Raw genomic sequence first — 17204 nt, forward strand, 5'->3', positions numbered from 1 at the left:
CTGATCAACCTCTTTATCATTTTTATTATGGCATGCAGCATGGTGTAAAACACTGGATAGGATCACCTTTAGACTAGTGCATGTGTTGTGGCTGACTACGGCTTGATAAAGTACAGAAGGCATGGAAAGAGGCAAGGTGAAGAGAACAGGTTAGATAGAACAGTCAGCAGAACTTCAGTTTTGTCTTTTACATAAAGAGGCCAAAAGTGTCTTGTGGTGTTAACACAAGGCAGGTACAGAGTACAGTGATGGTGATGATGTTAACAAGTGCAAGTGCAAACATTCTGTCTGAAGAACAGAAAATACTGAGAGACAAAGTTTCCCATGAGATTTGCAAAGATACAAAAAGCCAGACAGGAGAGAGTTGGCTGCTCTCAGTGAAAGTCTACAGAGAAAGCCATTGCATAAATGTATGGGAATAGCTGAGGGCATAGAGGAAGATCAGTGCAAAAACCGAGGCGATAAAAATCTGTGAGGTAGGTAGTGGTGAGACATGAGGGAAATCTTGGACGGGATATGCATTTGAACATTCATTTTTTAAATTAGTTGGATAAACCATAACCAGCATTCTTTTATGCCAGCATTTCAGATTTGAGTAGCCACACTGCACTATGCAGGAGTCAGCAACTGGCAAAGAAAACATGCACCATGTCAGGTGTAAGAACAAACATATGTTGTGACCCTCCTCAGAAGTAAAAATCTAGCTCAGAAAGTATGCAGGAAAAGATTAGTGACCTACACAAGTCTCTACATGTTTTATGGACACTTCTCCAAAACGAAATATCAAAGCAGCTGCTGAAAGGCTGACATTTCATGTTCCTACAGTGTGTCAGACATACACTAGCTTGGGGCTAGTCTATGTACCCAGCCATATTGCACTCATGCTTTACACTAAAGTCCCACTTATAAATGACTTCAAAGGGATTAGTTGATGGTTACTATGAGATATAAACATACTGAATAAATAGCAGTGTGTATATAGTTACGAGCATACCCATGGAACATGTTAGTGATGATTGAGCATGGTACCCAATGAATGGATAATTGTTTTATCAAGTTTCTGGAGTTTACTTTGATAGAGAGTATGGCTACAGATCTGCATCTCAGTGACTAGTCTCTTATTAGGTGCTTTTATGTACTCCTTTGGTTTTTCAGCTCCTTTGGAGATGGCTGCTGCTGCTTTTGACTTACAACAACTGTGATAAATTCAATCTCCCTGCTTCATGGGTCACACAATGGGCCTGACTGAGGATAAGATATAATGCAAGAGCCTATCATTGGCCTTATTTAGAGGTAAATGTACAGCATCAGTTCTGTATGGTACATAATAGCTCTTCTATGAACTGGCCCAAAGCAAATGCCAGACTGTAATAATGCTTGTGATCTGACTGGAAATAAGGATGTCTCCTTGCTTTTAGATTATTTTAAAGTGCTGTTATCAAGTGGCTGTGAAATGAACCACGATAAGGACCTGCTTTGAGCTGGCAGTTCACTCTGAGATGAACTGTAACAGTCCAGGCAGTGCTGGACAGACACATAATTTCCTCACAATTGAAAGGCAAGCCCAGAAAATAAAGAAATGCTATCATTTGATATGAAAGCTGCTCATTCCAGACAGTATCAACTGAATCTTAATTGGATGGATGTCATTAAGCAGGTGTTCATTACTGATGATATTCCTCTGTGGTTTTGTTTGTTTTCTGATTGGAAATGAAGAAAGATTTCTGTACCTGACTTTTTCCACTTGAGATTCTTGGTGACATGACTTCTTATTGAAGCTGGGAGGCAGTCACTCTGGATTTTTTTGAAAATGAGTGACCATTAGAACTGTATCCCACTAGAGAAAGAGAAAGGATAATAATTGGTTACTTCAGGGGAAGTTGCCTTACAGTGAGAAGTGTAAAATGAATCCTTGGACAGTTGTATAGCCATGTATGCTCCTTCCCTGGGGTTTTAATTGGCTGATGCCTACACAGGGTGTGGAAATTTCCATGTATCTGAAACATTTCCTCCTTAGGAAACGGTCCACAACCTGTGGTTTAGTCCTTTATCCACAGGGGTTGCTTAGTGTGAGATACAGATGAAAGATGCAGTTTCAAGACTGCTTTCTTTGTACCTTGCTCAACTAGGGATATGGATTCTAGGCTGCTCAGGTTCATCTTCCAATTTGGTGGTGGCTCCTTCTGCCAAGCTTAAGTCAGACTTGTGCCACTTTAGCTGAAGGTATCTTTCCATCAAGTCAGCTCCCACGTTGAAGACCAGAGCAAGCCAGGCCAAGCCAAAAACAATCCATATTGCAGTTAGGCTCCTGTACACGGGGATATAGTGCTTGTTGGGGTTTGTGCCTGAAAAATCCAGGAAAATCTGCATATTTATCTTGGCAGCTTTGGTCTGCTAACCATACATACTCATACACCCTCTCCACTCCTTGCAAAAGTGTGTGTGTTAATGAGCTTGTGTGATCTATCAGCAGATAGAATTTTTTTTTATTTTTAAATTTTTTTAATGCCAACTCTCAGGTGAAGCTTAGCACATTTAGCATCAAATCCCCAAAGGTGAGGCTATATAATAAAAATAGCCATATCTGATATTAATCAGGGATGCTCAAAGTCAATGGCTCCTATCCAACAACAAAGGAAAAACATCTTGGAAATTAAATGTTGAATCCATATTAACCATATTTTACTCAAGAGGCACACAGGGGATCTCAGATGATTTAGGAAGCTACAATTTAGTGATATAGTGATTGCTTTTTGGAGGCTGATACACCTGGGATTTGCAATCACTTGGATAATATGGGAAATGCAGCCATTTTAATTAAGTGGTTATGAGAATCTTAATCCCTGGTTTGATACTTCCACAACATAGACAAACAGTGCTGATACAGTCACAGGACAACACTCTAGCTATTCATTTAGTCTCTGTCATTCAGATCATCATGAAACTCCACAGTGTTTCAGCACTGGATTCTTTTTTATCTCCTTTTGGGACATAGTCATGAACTGTAGGAGAGGAGAGCTGTCACTTGTGAAGTAAGAAACCCTAGTGGTTTTAACAAATAAACACATTAGACATAAACTGTTAAGATTATGCATTTGTTCAAATAAGTTTGTGGAAAAATAGCCCCTCACGTGTCTCTACCATGATGCTCTCAACCTAGAGGTCTAAAGACTATGTAATATCACTGGGTTTGTCTTCTTTCAGAGGCATCCTGTGGTTGTCAATAATGTCCTCCCCATTTGAAGTACTGCTTATTTAATATTTGATATGGTTTGTTGTTGGGAATGGTAGGCTCTTGCTAAAACAAATCACTGTTAGAAAAGGGTGGTTCAAAGGCTTAATAATGACAAATGAATTTTATTTATATTCCACCTGTCACTCTTGATAACATTTGTACCAGCCTGGACACAGACACCCTTGGATAAGTGTTCAGTGGCATGTGTGAAGGGAGTTGGGTGACTCTCAGGTTGGCTGTCAAGAGAAAAATGCTCATAACTTATAATACATTAGCTCATTATTACCAGTCTGGCTGATCTTGACCAGATCTATAGTGGAATGGATATCTATGCTCCCTGTATTTAGTTTTGTACTAGAGTAATGAATTTCAACAAAGCTCAATCCAGTTCATGTTCTTTTTTACCTACTACATAGTCCCCAAATCCAATGGTGCTCAGGGTGATGAAGGTGAAGTAAAAACCTTCTCCATAGCTCCAGCCTTCTACATAACTGAAGACTAACGGTGGGAACACCAGGAAAAGCAAGGTCCCAGTGGTCAGGAAGATGGCCACTGCCAATGTTTGAACCACCTGAAAGAGAAGAGGAAGATGGCAGCTAAACAGCATGGAGCAGTTGTCTTATCAAAATTGCTGGGTCTGTTTTACTTTTCAATCACAATCCCACTCCACCTGGGAGCAATGGCAAGACAAGGAAGGACAAGCCAATGCTTCCATGTACCGCAGGCTGAGTTCACTGTTTGCATGTAGATATTATACTTAACCATGAAACAAAAAAAAATCTTAAAACTAGGAAAAAAAGAAGGATTTTTAAAAGCTTTTTGCAATGAGCCATATTTTCAGACTTACTATGACATCCATAGGAGTGAAATACTCATTTTACAATTTCAATTCAAGTGGAGATGCTCTTGTAGTCACCTAGCTCCTGTCTTTGAGGAAGATCACCAAGTACTGCATAACTCATGATACAAAGATTGGCAAGAACAAATTAGGGTTCTTTTCACTATGACTGCTTCCAGAGATTTATAAAGTGGCTTGCAAGAGCTCAGCCAAAAATATGTTTGGATGAAACCTAAGTTAAGTCAGTTTGCCTGCTTTCATTTTTAGCTTAGAAGTGCTCAGAGCAGAGCTGGTTTGTGTTAGCACAGGGCAGATCTGTGCCTCTCAGGACAAACATCTGCCTTCGGGGAGATAAGTTACCGTATATGTGACTGCAGTAGATAGGTACAAAGAATGGTCAGTGGACGGGTCCTGAAGGGATTTTAGGAGTTTAGGACTGATGATCAGGATCTCATGGGTTTCCAGGGAACACATTCTGGTGAACTTTTGACTAATGATGTGTGGGCTGATGCAAACTCATTGCAATTCTTTAAAAATGTCCTGCAGGGCAATCAAACTGGAGTATGATTTCTATTAATGAGTCTATTGTGACTGGATGAAAAGCCAAACCACTGTTTATAAAGTGGAAGGTCCAGATATCATGTTTTAATTTCTCTCTCTGAATTATTTCACATAAAAAATAATGCTCTGAGCTTGAGAAACTTGGCTTGAGATGACTGGGTGACTTTGACAAGTCATTTCTGTATTATGTGTTGTGTCTTTCTAGCTGTGTAATGATACTTGTCTCATTTGCAGAGCAGCTTGACAATTACTGATTGACATGATTATAGCTGATATATAATTCAGTTGTTCTCATTTACTTCATTCCAGTATTGTAATAGCATTTAATTATGTAATAAACTTTGCATAAAAATGTATATCAAAATGCACAGTTTTACTTTTTAACCTGTCTTTTAAGAACTTTCTTGTATAAACCTATATGTTTATATAGGGAATGGGATGTCAGGAATAGGGATGTAGGGAACGGCAAGTCAGGAATAACGAAGAACTGATTGCAATTAATTTCGCAGAGCATGACAAAATTGTAAGGAGATAAACAAACTTCCTTGAATAAGCTTTTCAGATCAAACAAGCAGATAGAGCTCCAAAGGTTTGTCTGATCATAGGAGTTCTGTCAGAAATGAGGTGTCAACTCAGGAGTGAAAAGGGAAAAAAAAAAGATCACATCCTTGAGGTGCTATTAGAAATCTCAGTAAAGATGCAGCTATACTAGAATGAAAATCCTTCTGGTGGTAGAGCTGCATGGGTTTGGGGAACAGACAGAGGTTATGCAGCTAAAGAATTTCTTGCTTATATAATCCAAGTCTGCATTTGACGGTACCTTTATAGCTTTCCCATTGTAGATAGAGAATGTACTGACTCAAGAGATTTTACAAATGTAAAAGAAAAAACTTGTGCCAGAACTCTGAAATGTTTCAACATATCTCACATATCTAATCTCCCCTTCCCCTAGCTGAAGGGGTCAATTCATTGACCCTTTTCTCAGAAACATGCACTAACTTTGTAATAAATGACCTTCGTGTATTTTCCATTATCAGTGCTTTTCTTATTAAAAAATGTCTGGACTAGTTCAACGACTCGCCAATAAACTGTAAGTAAGGAGAAGGAGTATTTGCATTTTAAGAAAAGAAAAGGAAGGAAGTGCTAAGTTGCTGGCACAACAGGAAAGCTAATTCCAGCCAGATCAGGAGGCCAATAAAAATAAATTGTCTTTTCACAGTGTCAAGCTCGACTCTGGAGAGATGTTGGCATAGGCTGGAGAATAAGAGCTTGATTTGGCAATGTGTGTACATGCACGTATTCTGCCAAGGTCACCAGGTCCATGGTTTTGCTGAGTAAGGTTTTAAAAAGGCAAATCTAGGGTCCCTCAAGCAAAAGCCTATAGCTTTAAAGCTATCGTAGGTAAACTGAGTGTATCAGGTTTCTGATAGAGAAGGCCACGTAACTGCTGTGGTTCACCCAAGGAAATCTAACCTAGCAGCAGCAGCAGCTATCTGAGAAAAGAACTTTAACTAGTTTTAAAATCGTGAAAACAAATGGTAAATTGACACTGTACCTGGGCACGCCCTGGCTTTTGCACCCATCTTTCCAGGGTAAGCAGATGAGCATTGAGACCTTTTCCCAGCTGATTAAGGAAGGCCAGGTTGAGGGGCACTCCAAATAAGGCATAAAACACACAGAAGATCTGCCCTGCCACTGTGCTGGGGGACAAGTTACCATAACCTGGAAAAAAAGAAGGAAACAGCTACATGAAAAGGCTTTACTGTCAAGCTGCAGGCATCATGGAGCGTTCGTAAGCTTGGAAGCTCAACTACATTTAGCTTCAGGAACCTGTGTATCCATGATTTTCTGCAATGAAATCTGTCTGCGAATTGCCATTGCTTATGATGAAACCTTGTGCATTCACTACTACTAGCTGAAAATTAAACATGAAAAATATTACTCTTCCAGGTACTGTTGTAACTTTCTATAGGTCTCTGATTTTGTGGTGAGTGCAACTCAGTGCTTCAAAGCAACCTAAATATGTGTTGTCCATGTACAAAATGATCTTGCATGTACCAAGTAGGCCCTCAGCTTTCTTTGCAAGTATAAAATACTGGATACAGAAAAATAACAGGAATAATTGGAAACCAATAGAAAACCATGACCCACAGTAGTTGATTGCAGGTGTATTCTGTCCTATTCTGTCCACCAATTACACATTTCTGGGGGCTTTACAGGACAGTTGGAGGAAACAGTTTTTAAGGAAAGAGAGTACCTCACCTATAGTGGTGACAACAGTTCCTGCAAAAAAGAAGGAGTTGCTGAAGTCCCAGTTACTGGGATTTGTAGAATTTCCTTCTGGGTTGACCCCTTTTTCCCATGCTTCCATGAGGACCTGAAGCGGAAAAGGTCAAAGGAGCAAAGATGAGGAAGAATGTCAGAAATAGAGATAAGTAAATACTGTTTTCCATCTTGAGCAAGCAGAGTGATAAACAGTGTAGATAACAGGGTAGAGTTGGACTAAAAAGAACTTATGCTGACATGGCAAAACTTGGAAAAAGAGCTGGCCAGGAACTTGAACTCTTGCTACAGAAGAACAGATCATTGAAATACGATAGGTTCCCCAACTAGATGAAATCTGAGGGGAAGGGAGGGGACAATTCCCCAAAGTGATCAAACCGGGAAAAAAAAGTTGTGCCATAAAAAATAAAGGTAGTCCTCTTCTCTCCTTCTGTAATCCATTCATCTCATTCAATTTTTTAATTTAGGCATGTGTAAATGTATAGTTTTGTCTGTGGGCAGGGGCATGGGGAACATGGTCATTTCTGTTTCCTCCATGTAAGTACTAGTAAGGATGAATTACTGGTTTTGGTTATGACTTCCATATAATTTTCAGTGATAATTAGGCTTCTCCTAGTCTGAAAGATTAACTAATAAAATATCCTCTGCTATTCCAGATAGATCTTACCATATGATCAAAACTACTGTGTGCCAAAAACTTACTGCTCCTGCATCAAATATCCTGTTAACTGCCTTAATGAAGATTGTGTTCCTTTGCTGTCCCCAATGATTTCTTTATGGGAGACTGGTTTCCTTCTACTCAGTGGTCAAGGTTTTAAGAATCCCCCCGTTTGTCACAAAGCAGCTTTGTAATTTTGCAAAATGCTTGAAGGAATTACTTGTTCATCACTTCTAAAGACTTTGTATGATGCAAGACATGAACAGGAGTAAATAGCAGCTCCAGCTTTAGCTGGTTCCAGGAGTATGAGACCAAAGAAGATACTCTTTTTTGATTCAAATGGTAGCCACTCCCAAAAAGATTGCCTTTTAAATGAACATACCCACTACAAGGTATCTGATTTTGGACAGGATTTGCAATATTAGCTGATCTATACTGGTGGACTGAATATCCTAAATTTATTAGCTAATCTTATTCCTTCAGTAAAAAATCCTACAGCATTGGTCAAATTTATCAGAGGGCTGCTGGATATCATCACATGTGACCTCATGACTGAAGTGTCAGCAGAGCTTATTTTCAATGACAAAGAACTTTACATTATCCATTAAAAGCCTTTTCTTAGAATGAGAAGAATTCAACGCATCAAATTTTCGAGTCACTTATTTCATTTGCTGCTAAGAAGGAGGACACAGAAGCTACTGAGGTGTGAGTATTTTGAAATAATCACAGGTTTAATTTATTCCTGTAAGGAACCCTACACAGTTCTATGCATTTCAATGCACAGGAGTTCACAGGAGTTACATTCACATCATGAGAGCCAACACAGAAGAGTAAGGCAACTTTGAATGTGGAACCTTTCAGACACAGTCTGACAAGGCCACATTTCTTGGTATAATTGATGCTGTTAAGTACCAACCCTATGAAAGAACCCCATGAATGAAATGGCATCCTGGTGCCCAACAAACAGGTTCCTGTGGGACAGTTACAATGGCTCCTGGCTCCTTTCATCTACAGCTCAGATAAGGGTTATAGCAGCTGCTGAATGGCTGGTGAACATTAGCTGTTGCCTTTGGGAGAGAAGTTGTCAGTATGTAAAAGCGATGTGCTGTAATTTACAGTAAGAATATGAAACCTTCATTAAGCTATAGTAGGATATGGAGAGAATAAAAACTGCCTGCTGTTTCTGCTCCTGTCCCCCTGCCAATGCACATTGCAGCCACTTGTGGTCATAAACAAGGATTTGGTCCTTTTGGGCTGTATTTATATCATGTCCTTTGAGACTGAAAAAGTATGGACATGATCAAAACAGGGACTCCTTACTCAATGCATTTGCTTCTCAGCTATCAGACTGGCATAATTTCCTGACCAAAGTACACTTATCAGAGGTGCATTAGATCATTAGAGTTTGGATTTGCACTTTCCCAAAGCTCCAGGCTGCTCATGTTAGGAGCTGCAGCTCAGAGCCATCTCTCAGCTAGGCAGTTTTAGCCATGCAGAATCAATGCAGTTTATTGACATGAAGTTGCAGGAATTTGTTTCATGCACAATGGAGTCAAAACTTAATGAATCTGGGTTGAATCTCACATTTCAGGATTTAGGTTTAAAGAATGGGCATTAAGACAAGACATCTTATAGCTGTTAGCTGAATAGACTGAGTCCAGGGGCTGTGTGTCACTGCAGTCTAACTACCATGGCTTTTCAGACTGGAACTTGTGACATGATGAACAGGCCTCCTTAACAATATAGTTAAAACATGCAGAGACACAACTGCTTCCCTGCATCGGAGATTTAATATGGGAAGACTAGTATTCGCTAATATTAGTAAGAGTTAGACAAATTTCCTAACAGGTCTTATAAGCAACGTATAGGTCAGAGAGCACCTGCACTTACGTGTACCTTGAGGACTACCAAGTCTCAGTACTTTGAAGCTTGGTGCATTATAGATGATTTGGTGCCCTCAGCCGGTTTTATCTGGAACAGCTTACAGGTGAAACTAATTCAGCAGAGACACGGCAGCAAAATGCGATTCTCTGAGTGGCACGGCAGGGCTAAGAAAACTCCACTGGAATCAGAGAGAGAAGAATCTGGACACGTGTGACCTCCCCTAATATTTTGACGGTAGAGGAGTTTTAACTAAATCTTTCAATCCCTTAAGATATCACAGCTGGGTTTAGAATGAGAATCAGGTTTTCACCTCTGCAGTCACTATCGGAGAGGTAAGGGAAGGACATGTAATATCACCAAGTCATGAAGGTGAAAAAAAATAGACATGGTTTTAGGCATGTAAGTTCTTGAAAACTCTAGTAATTTTCTGGCCAATGCCCAATGTTCCACAAGTAATAGATCACAGTATTAGTAATCAGAACATTGGCTTTGTAGACAGAGGGTCAGGCACCTTTTCTACCCTTTCTAATCTGAACTTCACTGTAAGCTTAAATCCATATACAAAATCTGAGCTTTTTGTTGATCAGAATCATACACCTTCATGGAAGTCCTCGGACTTGGGCAGTACAAATTGTTTAGAGTTTTTATCAGTTTTAATGACATGGTAGAAAGAGTTCAAACTGTTTAGTCACCCAGCTCTGCAACTGGGTATGTTTTGAGCACAAAGAAACTGGTATTTTAAGGATTTATGTCCAGTTCTTGCAATACTAGTATGAGAATATATCTATAATACCAGGAAAGGTCGAATAATTTATCTTTAGCCAGTTTTGAGGAAAAGATTAAAATGTAATTGAAGATGTCATTAATTGACAACCCATATTGAACAAGAGCCCTTTATCTCTTCTTATAAGTGATAGATAACACAGTTTGTGATGGTTGACTTTATCTTTTCTTTAGGCCTGAAGTGCAGGACCACCTTCAAAGGCAGTATACAAGTTCTAGTACAAAAGGGCAGAATTTGCACAAGTTTGGACTGGAGAACCCTGGAAGGGCAACCTACTTCTTTAGATTTGATTCTTGTTTTTTGTTCCCATGCATAATTTCCAGTAATAATTAATGAGGGAGATGAGAACCATGAAGTTGAAATTATTGCAAGGTAGTGCAAGTGCATCACCACATTTACATATTTTGGGAGTTTGTGACTGGGGAAAGAAAGTAATTCCATAGATCAAGATAAGGAAGTATATGAATGGGCTTGAGTTATTTATAGAGTTAGATATTTAGTATTATGGTCAGCTGATCAGTTTATATCATGCTTGGTCGCAATAGTATAATTTCTTCTAATGAAAATAATGTGTGAGCCAAAATAATGGGAACCCTTTCCTCTTACCTGTACAAACTGCTCCAGGGCTTGTCTGTCCAAGCATGTGTAGTTCTGCAGGAACCTGAGCTTTTCCAGCTGGAACTGGTCCCGAAAATGTGTCTCTGCCTGCTTCTCCAGCAGCTGGAACACCATAGCACCCAGGAGGAGGTAAAAGAGATAACCCAGTACCAGCAGTGGAGTCCAGCTGATCTGCCGGCTGTGCATGCTGAGGAGGGGCATGCTGCTGATCCTGCTCAGTACTTCATAGGTTACTGTCCCAAGATGTGACCTACCCAAAACACCCAGGAATCACACACCCATGTTCCCAGCTATTGCCCTGGAGAATTTTTCAATAGAACATCAGGGTATCAGGGCTTACAAAATGAGACTAACAGAGAAATTTTACCCCTCCATATCTGTTCTCTATCCAAAATAAAGGGCTTGATAAGAATTGTGAATCAGAATGTTTTATCTAAAGATCTCAATCAAATGAATAAAGCCCTCTGAGGCTGGTATTGATTTCCAGGCTGGGAAGCTGAATCAAAACTGCGGTTATAAGACTTACCCCAGGTCATATACATATGGAGTCACAGATAGACTCTTAAAGTCTTGACAAGTAAAGCCTTACTCTAAACACTAGACTTGTGTACAAGAAAATTCTCTAAACTCTCTAATTACAGCAGACTCCCCAGAAGAAAGAAGAGTATGGAGCTGAATAAATGGAAAAGTCAATAGCTGCTGTCTGTACCACACAAACATTGCTGGCACCAGTAAAACCAGCATGGTAAAGCTTACAAACATCCTGAATTCAACTTGGTCACACAACAGAACCTCTTTCTTTTCTAGTCCCAATAAGATCAATCCCCTCACTGCCTGGCCTACTGCTCCTGAACTCTGTCAGATGACTCCACCCTTTAGTCCATAGAGTTAGGGAATAAACCACTCATGCCTACTGCTTTCAGTCTCTGTATTGCCCTTTTAATCCAAATACATATGGGGGAAGGAGGGCTTAAGGTTAATCATTAGCTAAAATGTATCAGAGTTTCACCCATGGAAGCCTTAATAATCATCATGCACTCGAAATGAGCTGGGCTTGCATTTTTTTCTGTAGGAAGTGCTTTATGGCAAGTGTCATCTGTGTCACACTGCTTCTGAAAGAAAACAAACACACACTCACACACACATGCAGAGGAAGATGGCCAGGTGGCTAGGGCTGCATATTTGTTATTACACTCTCTTACTGTTAAAATGTTCTGGATATAAATATCCCTACTTTGCTTAGCATTCAGATGGTTTTACATCTACCTTCAAACAAGAGGTAGTGCTCACAGAAAAAGACTGAAAAAATGATTTAATTCATATCTGTATCTGGGAAAATCCCCGGACTTGCCATTTGTACTGTGCTCGTAACCTGGGGCCAGCCATTATCCAGAGGAGGATGACTGACTGGCAGCAGAAGGCCTCTTACCACTCTGAAAAGTGAAAACTTTTGTGGTTAATTCCCAGGAGACCATCCTGGACTTTTTCTGGGACCACTCTGTCAGTGTGAGTGGGGGGAATAGAAATATTTCAACAGGAAAGTGCAATGTGCAAGGACTCAGAGCCTTGATGCTCTGGTGTTTCTTTTCAACTGGAAAAGCAAAACATTTGGGAGATGGAAGTTACAGTAGCATTGATATTACTGAGTACTGCAACAACATTACGAAGCAACCTGATCTGAATCAGCTGAGACATCCAGCTTATAATCACTGATGGAAGGCCTTCTCTTGGTCTGTGCTAAGGATGACAATTCCTTACACAGTATCTAGCAAGACCATCACTCTTGTTTCTGACTTCCATAACTAAAAGGTACAGCTTGTTTTTCCATTCCTAGTGAAATGATATGGGTAGAGAAGCATGGGGAGTTGCACTAGCAGGGCTGTCTCTGGTGGGAGATCCAGGTGTTTGCTGGGTTGTTGTTGATAGGACCTATGACTACCAGGCCGAGAGAATGCCAGCCTACTGGTTTTCTGCAATGGATGCAAACCATGGAGTTGTGCACAGCTGGGCTGGCACAAATTTTCTCCGTTGAAGTACATTCCACAATTAAGGGTATGAAACTATAAGATATAAATGAACAAATACAGCATTTAATCAGTTTTTTGTCCTCTTCTATTCTTTCCAGTTCAGAGCAACAAAGCATTCCAGCTGACAAACTTGGCAGGGTAAATTATACCTTAAAAATTTCCACTCAGGCTTACTTTTGAGATCTACATTTTCTGAGGGTGTTGCAAACTGAGTCACTAATATCATCAAGGTGTGTTTATTTCTATACTATAGTTATTCCTACTGGTTTGGTTCTTTCCCCCTCTAGTGTCAAGCTGCAATATAGGAACCAAATAAAGCCAGATTCTGTGCAGCAGCCCAGAAGTTATGCCTTGCCACAGGAAAAAAGAAACCCAAATATGTGCATTTGGAAGCAAACTGAAGACTTATGATTTCTGTGTGAGTTCTGAATCTGGAAGAGGGAGTTCAGCATGGCTTACCACATTGGAAATTAAATTTGGCTTCCAGGTAAAAAGGCATAGTATACAATGTGCTGAAATAACAATACTAGCAAATCGCTTTTTATACCAGGATGACAAAGAACACTTTCTAGTCTTAACTTCTCTTGTTGCTTTTCTAATGCTCTTCTGATTAAAAAATAAACAAAATCTGAGTTCACAAACTTTAGAAATAAAAAGTATGGAATGCAGGAACTTTTTAAGAGTAGCTGAACCCGGAAATTGACTGTTCTTCTGAGGTCCTGCTTTTTCAGTGCTCCCTGCCAATGTAGAACATAAGAGTGCATCTGGTCTCAAAGCTAGGGAATGACTTCTCACAAAGCATGTTTTGAATCCAGGACTGGACATGATCTCCTTGATTATTCCTTCACTTATCTTTCTTCCTCAGTGTGACTGACCCAATGGCATCCAGCTTTTCCCATAGAAAATCTGAGCCATTCTGGAAAGGACAGATACCTAAATGACATCCTGGTTTACAATCAACATAATAATCACTTTTCATGTATTACTTGGAGCAAATCAAAGGATTCAGTGTTCTCCAAATGCTTTACCTATTGTTTTTACAACCCCTAACAAATCTTGAACACGGATAGATGTGAAATAAAAGACAGGCCAAAAATAACTGACATGGTTTGCTCACTTTTCCTCACTGGTTCTCAAAAGCCAGAAAAATACCATTGTGATCAGAAGTATAATTTACATCAACACAAATAAGCATTTCTAAATTAAGTAACAAAACAGTTGAAAGATACCTTGGCTGATCCTGATCTCAAGCTTCTGATGGAGAATGATTTTTGGACTAGTTTTTCTGGTAGAAATGTCTCTGTACTAGTTGATAAAGTGGATGCAAAGATCCAGGGATTAATTCTTTCACAAGCTAAGCATTTCAGCCTGAACAGTTTGTACAAGGAAATACTGAATTATTTTAATTTGTTGTGCTCCTTGAATGACTTTTAAACTCTGCACTGCAGAGAAGAATTAAGGAAATTATTTTAGAACCATATTAAATATAAATACGAGAACCATTGCATTTCTTCAGGCATGACACTGCCATGTGGCAATTTTCAACTTCTGATTTTGTTCTCACTTCAAATTTAAACCAATCATTTTGACTTCCTGATTGGTGTCCACATAGGTGAAAACACGAAGTATTTTCAGATAAATATTATAAAGAATTTTAAGATTTCAACAGTATTTTTCTCAGACAGATTCCACAGGAAGAAAAAAAAGATTCCTTGAATTCTGTAATTGCTGTATTGGAGGTAGATCTTGTTTCTGTTCTTTATCTGTATAAACGCACTGGAGTAAATCCACTGTTGGTCCACAGATACAAGTATTTGTTTAGTTCACTATTTGTGTCAAATGAAGCACTGCAGCTGCCCCCTAAAATGAACAGAAGGTAACCTTTTGAAAATCTCAGGTGTCGCTCCTGAGCTTTTCCTCAAGGAAAAGGGAAAAGGAGTCTTAATTTTTATTGTGGTGGTGTCAAATCAAGGCATGAATAGTAACCATTATAAATAGTCAATTTACTTTGCTTGTCTTATAGGTGAGGTTTCAAAGCAAACATTGCAGGAAGTGAAAGATAGAAAAATAGAAAAAGATCGTTTAACATTGATTAAAGCAACAATAAAAGTGATTCATATGAAATAAAATAAAACCAGAAGTTTGATTGTTGTGGTTATTAGAAATGCACTTTGAAAAGACAAACCAATTCTATACAGAGCTACCAAATATGCTATGTGTTACAAGGCATTCCCAGGTGTTCATCTTCTTGACATCCATATTCACCAGCTGCATGTTTGTACAGGCAATATTTACAAGATCTTAACATTTTATTATGTTGAAGCGCTCTCAGTTTATGCTACTGACATAAAATACTTGCATCCTGTGATCGATTAAACCAGGTAAGTATATATGACATTATACATTTACACCGTTACACATGTGAACCTCATTACCTCTTCTTTTAAAAGCACAGGAGTGACAGAGGAAGATTGAATTAGGGCATGTCCATCTTCCAAGAAAGAGACACTCAACATAAGGTTATGTCATTTTTTTCTTGGAGCTCTCTGGAAAGCTGCAGTGGCCAGGAAATAGTGAAATGCCCAAGCCAAAACCTGGTTAGCTCAAGGGTTTCATTAATGCAGGTCCAGACTGTGTACAGAGCCCTGGCAGATTCAACATCAGTGATAACAGAGCCCTTGGCCTTTATTATAAGTCTGGGTCATATCCTGACCCTCCCAGAAACTACAGTGCTGTAACACACCAGAGGATGTGTATCTTCTTCTGAAATTAACTATATAGAAGATTGGAAATATGTTGAAATAAAAGATGAGATAATCCACAATGTCCAGCATCAATTAATCCCAGAAATACCTGTATGGAATCTACCACTCTAGAGCTACTTCCTCAAGAAATCTCTACCAAAAAAAAAAAAAGAAAAAAAAGAAACTTGGATTTATTCTTGTTGCAGATAATAAATAAATTGTATTTACCATATGAACATTGAACCAAACCCAACTAGGTATCATGTGAAGTGACTGGAGTGAGATGTGCGTGAGGATCTCCATGCTTAGCAATGCTGTTTTACAGGTAGCTTAGGGAAGATTCAAGACCAGGATAAATGTGGGCCTCCGGTTGTTTCTTCAATGTAGTAAATGCTTGGATTATTTCAAATTAATCTTGAAGTTATATGAAGAGAGACTATTAAAAGAAGGAACTTTTTTTATCTGTGGCCAACAAAAATTTCTTGAATCAATAAATGCTTTCACAAAGCCCCATGGACGTTTAGAGAAGAGATCCAGAAGCCCTCCAGCACCTGAGAGAAGGCCATCAAAAGCTGGAGCCAGGCTTTTCACAGTGTGGCTTGTGAGAGGAAGAGAGATAATGACAAAAAGAAAAGTTCAGGAGGGACATAAGGGAAAACCTTTTCATCGCGAGGACGGTGAAACATTGGAATGAATTGCTTAGAAAGGTTATGTGGCCTCCATTCTTGGAGGTTTTCAAGACCACACTGAACAAAGCCCTCAGCAGCTTGGTTTGATCTCGTAACTGATGTTCTTATGAGGAAGAGGTGGGATTAAAGACCTGCTAAGATAATTTCCAACCTGAATTTTCCTGTGAATACAAAATGCAATTTTTGAAGACCGGAGGCAGTTTTTTAAAAATGAGAATGCTTTATATCTTAAGACTATTATTTACTAAATGAGCAATCTTTTCTTTCCCCATCATCTTATGAAAATTTTCAAAAGATGCAAGAAAGACTTTCTGTTTACATGGTTTTATATATTTATATGGGTTTCTATTACTGGATGCACTTTTGTCCAAGATCTTAAGTGTCTGATATAATCTTAATCTTAGACCGTGTTGCCATTCAGGTACTACTTTGTTGACAGTGATTGAATTTCACACCAAATTTACAACAGTGTAAAGAAAAGGCTAGAGAATTTGGAAACAGGAGAGCAAGGAATTATTTTCTCTCTGTGAGTGAGATGTGTGGCAAACTGAGAACAGACCACTGAATCATCAAGTAGTAGCAGCATCACATAACTCATATGAAGATAGCAGAGATCCTTCTTTTAACCAGTTGCTTAAAGCTATTGGAAATGCTTCGATGTCAAAAGGAAGGAGATGTTGGACCAGTGATTCCCTTTGAGCCACCTTCAAATAAATTCACCACAATGGGTATTTTACTGGAAACAAAAAAAGACAGTTGCTTTACCCAGCAACATTTTGGAACCTGAGTCTCTTCTCCAGCTATGAGGGCTGGATGGAAGCAGGAATGTGGCCCTGGTCTCCTCAGCAAAGCTGTATTAGCAATAATACATTGTATATTTAAT

General features: G+C 39.2%; 2 protein-coding genes across 2 annotated transcripts in view; both read right to left on the bottom strand.

The window, feature by feature from the left end:
• Positions 1-2107, bottom strand: part of KCNK17 (potassium two pore domain channel subfamily K member 17) — a 30723-nt gene extending 28616 nt beyond the window's left edge. The window contains exon 1 of the mRNA XM_032102747.1: positions 1731-2107. Within this exon, the coding sequence (XP_031958638.1) occupies positions 1731-1763 (33 nt within the window). The 5' untranslated portion in view covers positions 1764-2107. The remainder of the gene's footprint in view (positions 1-1730) is intronic.
• LOC116441144 (potassium channel subfamily K member 16-like) lies at positions 1752-17168 on the bottom strand. Its single transcript, XM_032102748.1, has 6 exons — positions 10850-17168; positions 6897-7011; positions 6190-6356; positions 3641-3806; positions 2117-2345; positions 1752-1837 (listed from the first exon to the last, which is right to left on the bottom strand). Exons 1-5 carry the CDS (start codon positions 11060-11062, stop codon positions 2122-2124), a joined length of 885 nt encoding a protein of 294 aa, XP_031958639.1. The 5' UTR covers positions 11063-17168; the 3' UTR covers positions 1752-1837; positions 2117-2121.
• Between the last annotated feature and the right edge of the window lie 36 nt (positions 17169-17204).

The sequence above is a fragment of the Corvus moneduloides genome, chromosome 3, assembly GCF_009650955.1.
Source record: "Corvus moneduloides isolate bCorMon1 chromosome 3, bCorMon1.pri, whole genome shotgun sequence".
Taxonomy (NCBI): Eukaryota; Metazoa; Chordata; class Aves; order Passeriformes; family Corvidae; genus Corvus; species Corvus moneduloides.

What these genes read in the sequence shown, in the direction of transcription:
- LOC116441144 (XM_032102748.1), bottom strand. Translation starts at nt 11,062, where the DNA reads ATGCCCCTCCTCAGCATGCACAGCCGGCAGATCAGCTGGACTCCACTG. An exon ending in CCCTGGAGCAGTTTGTACAG is followed by an intron (nt 7,012 to 10,849) that starts GTAAGAGGAAAG and finishes TTTCCGCTTCAG; the next exon opens with GTCCTCATGGAAGCATGGGA. An exon ending in AAAAGCCAGGGCGTGCCCAG is followed by an intron (nt 3,807 to 6,189) that starts GTACAGTGTCAA and finishes CTTCTCTTTCAG; the next exon opens with GTGGTTCAAACATTGGCAGT.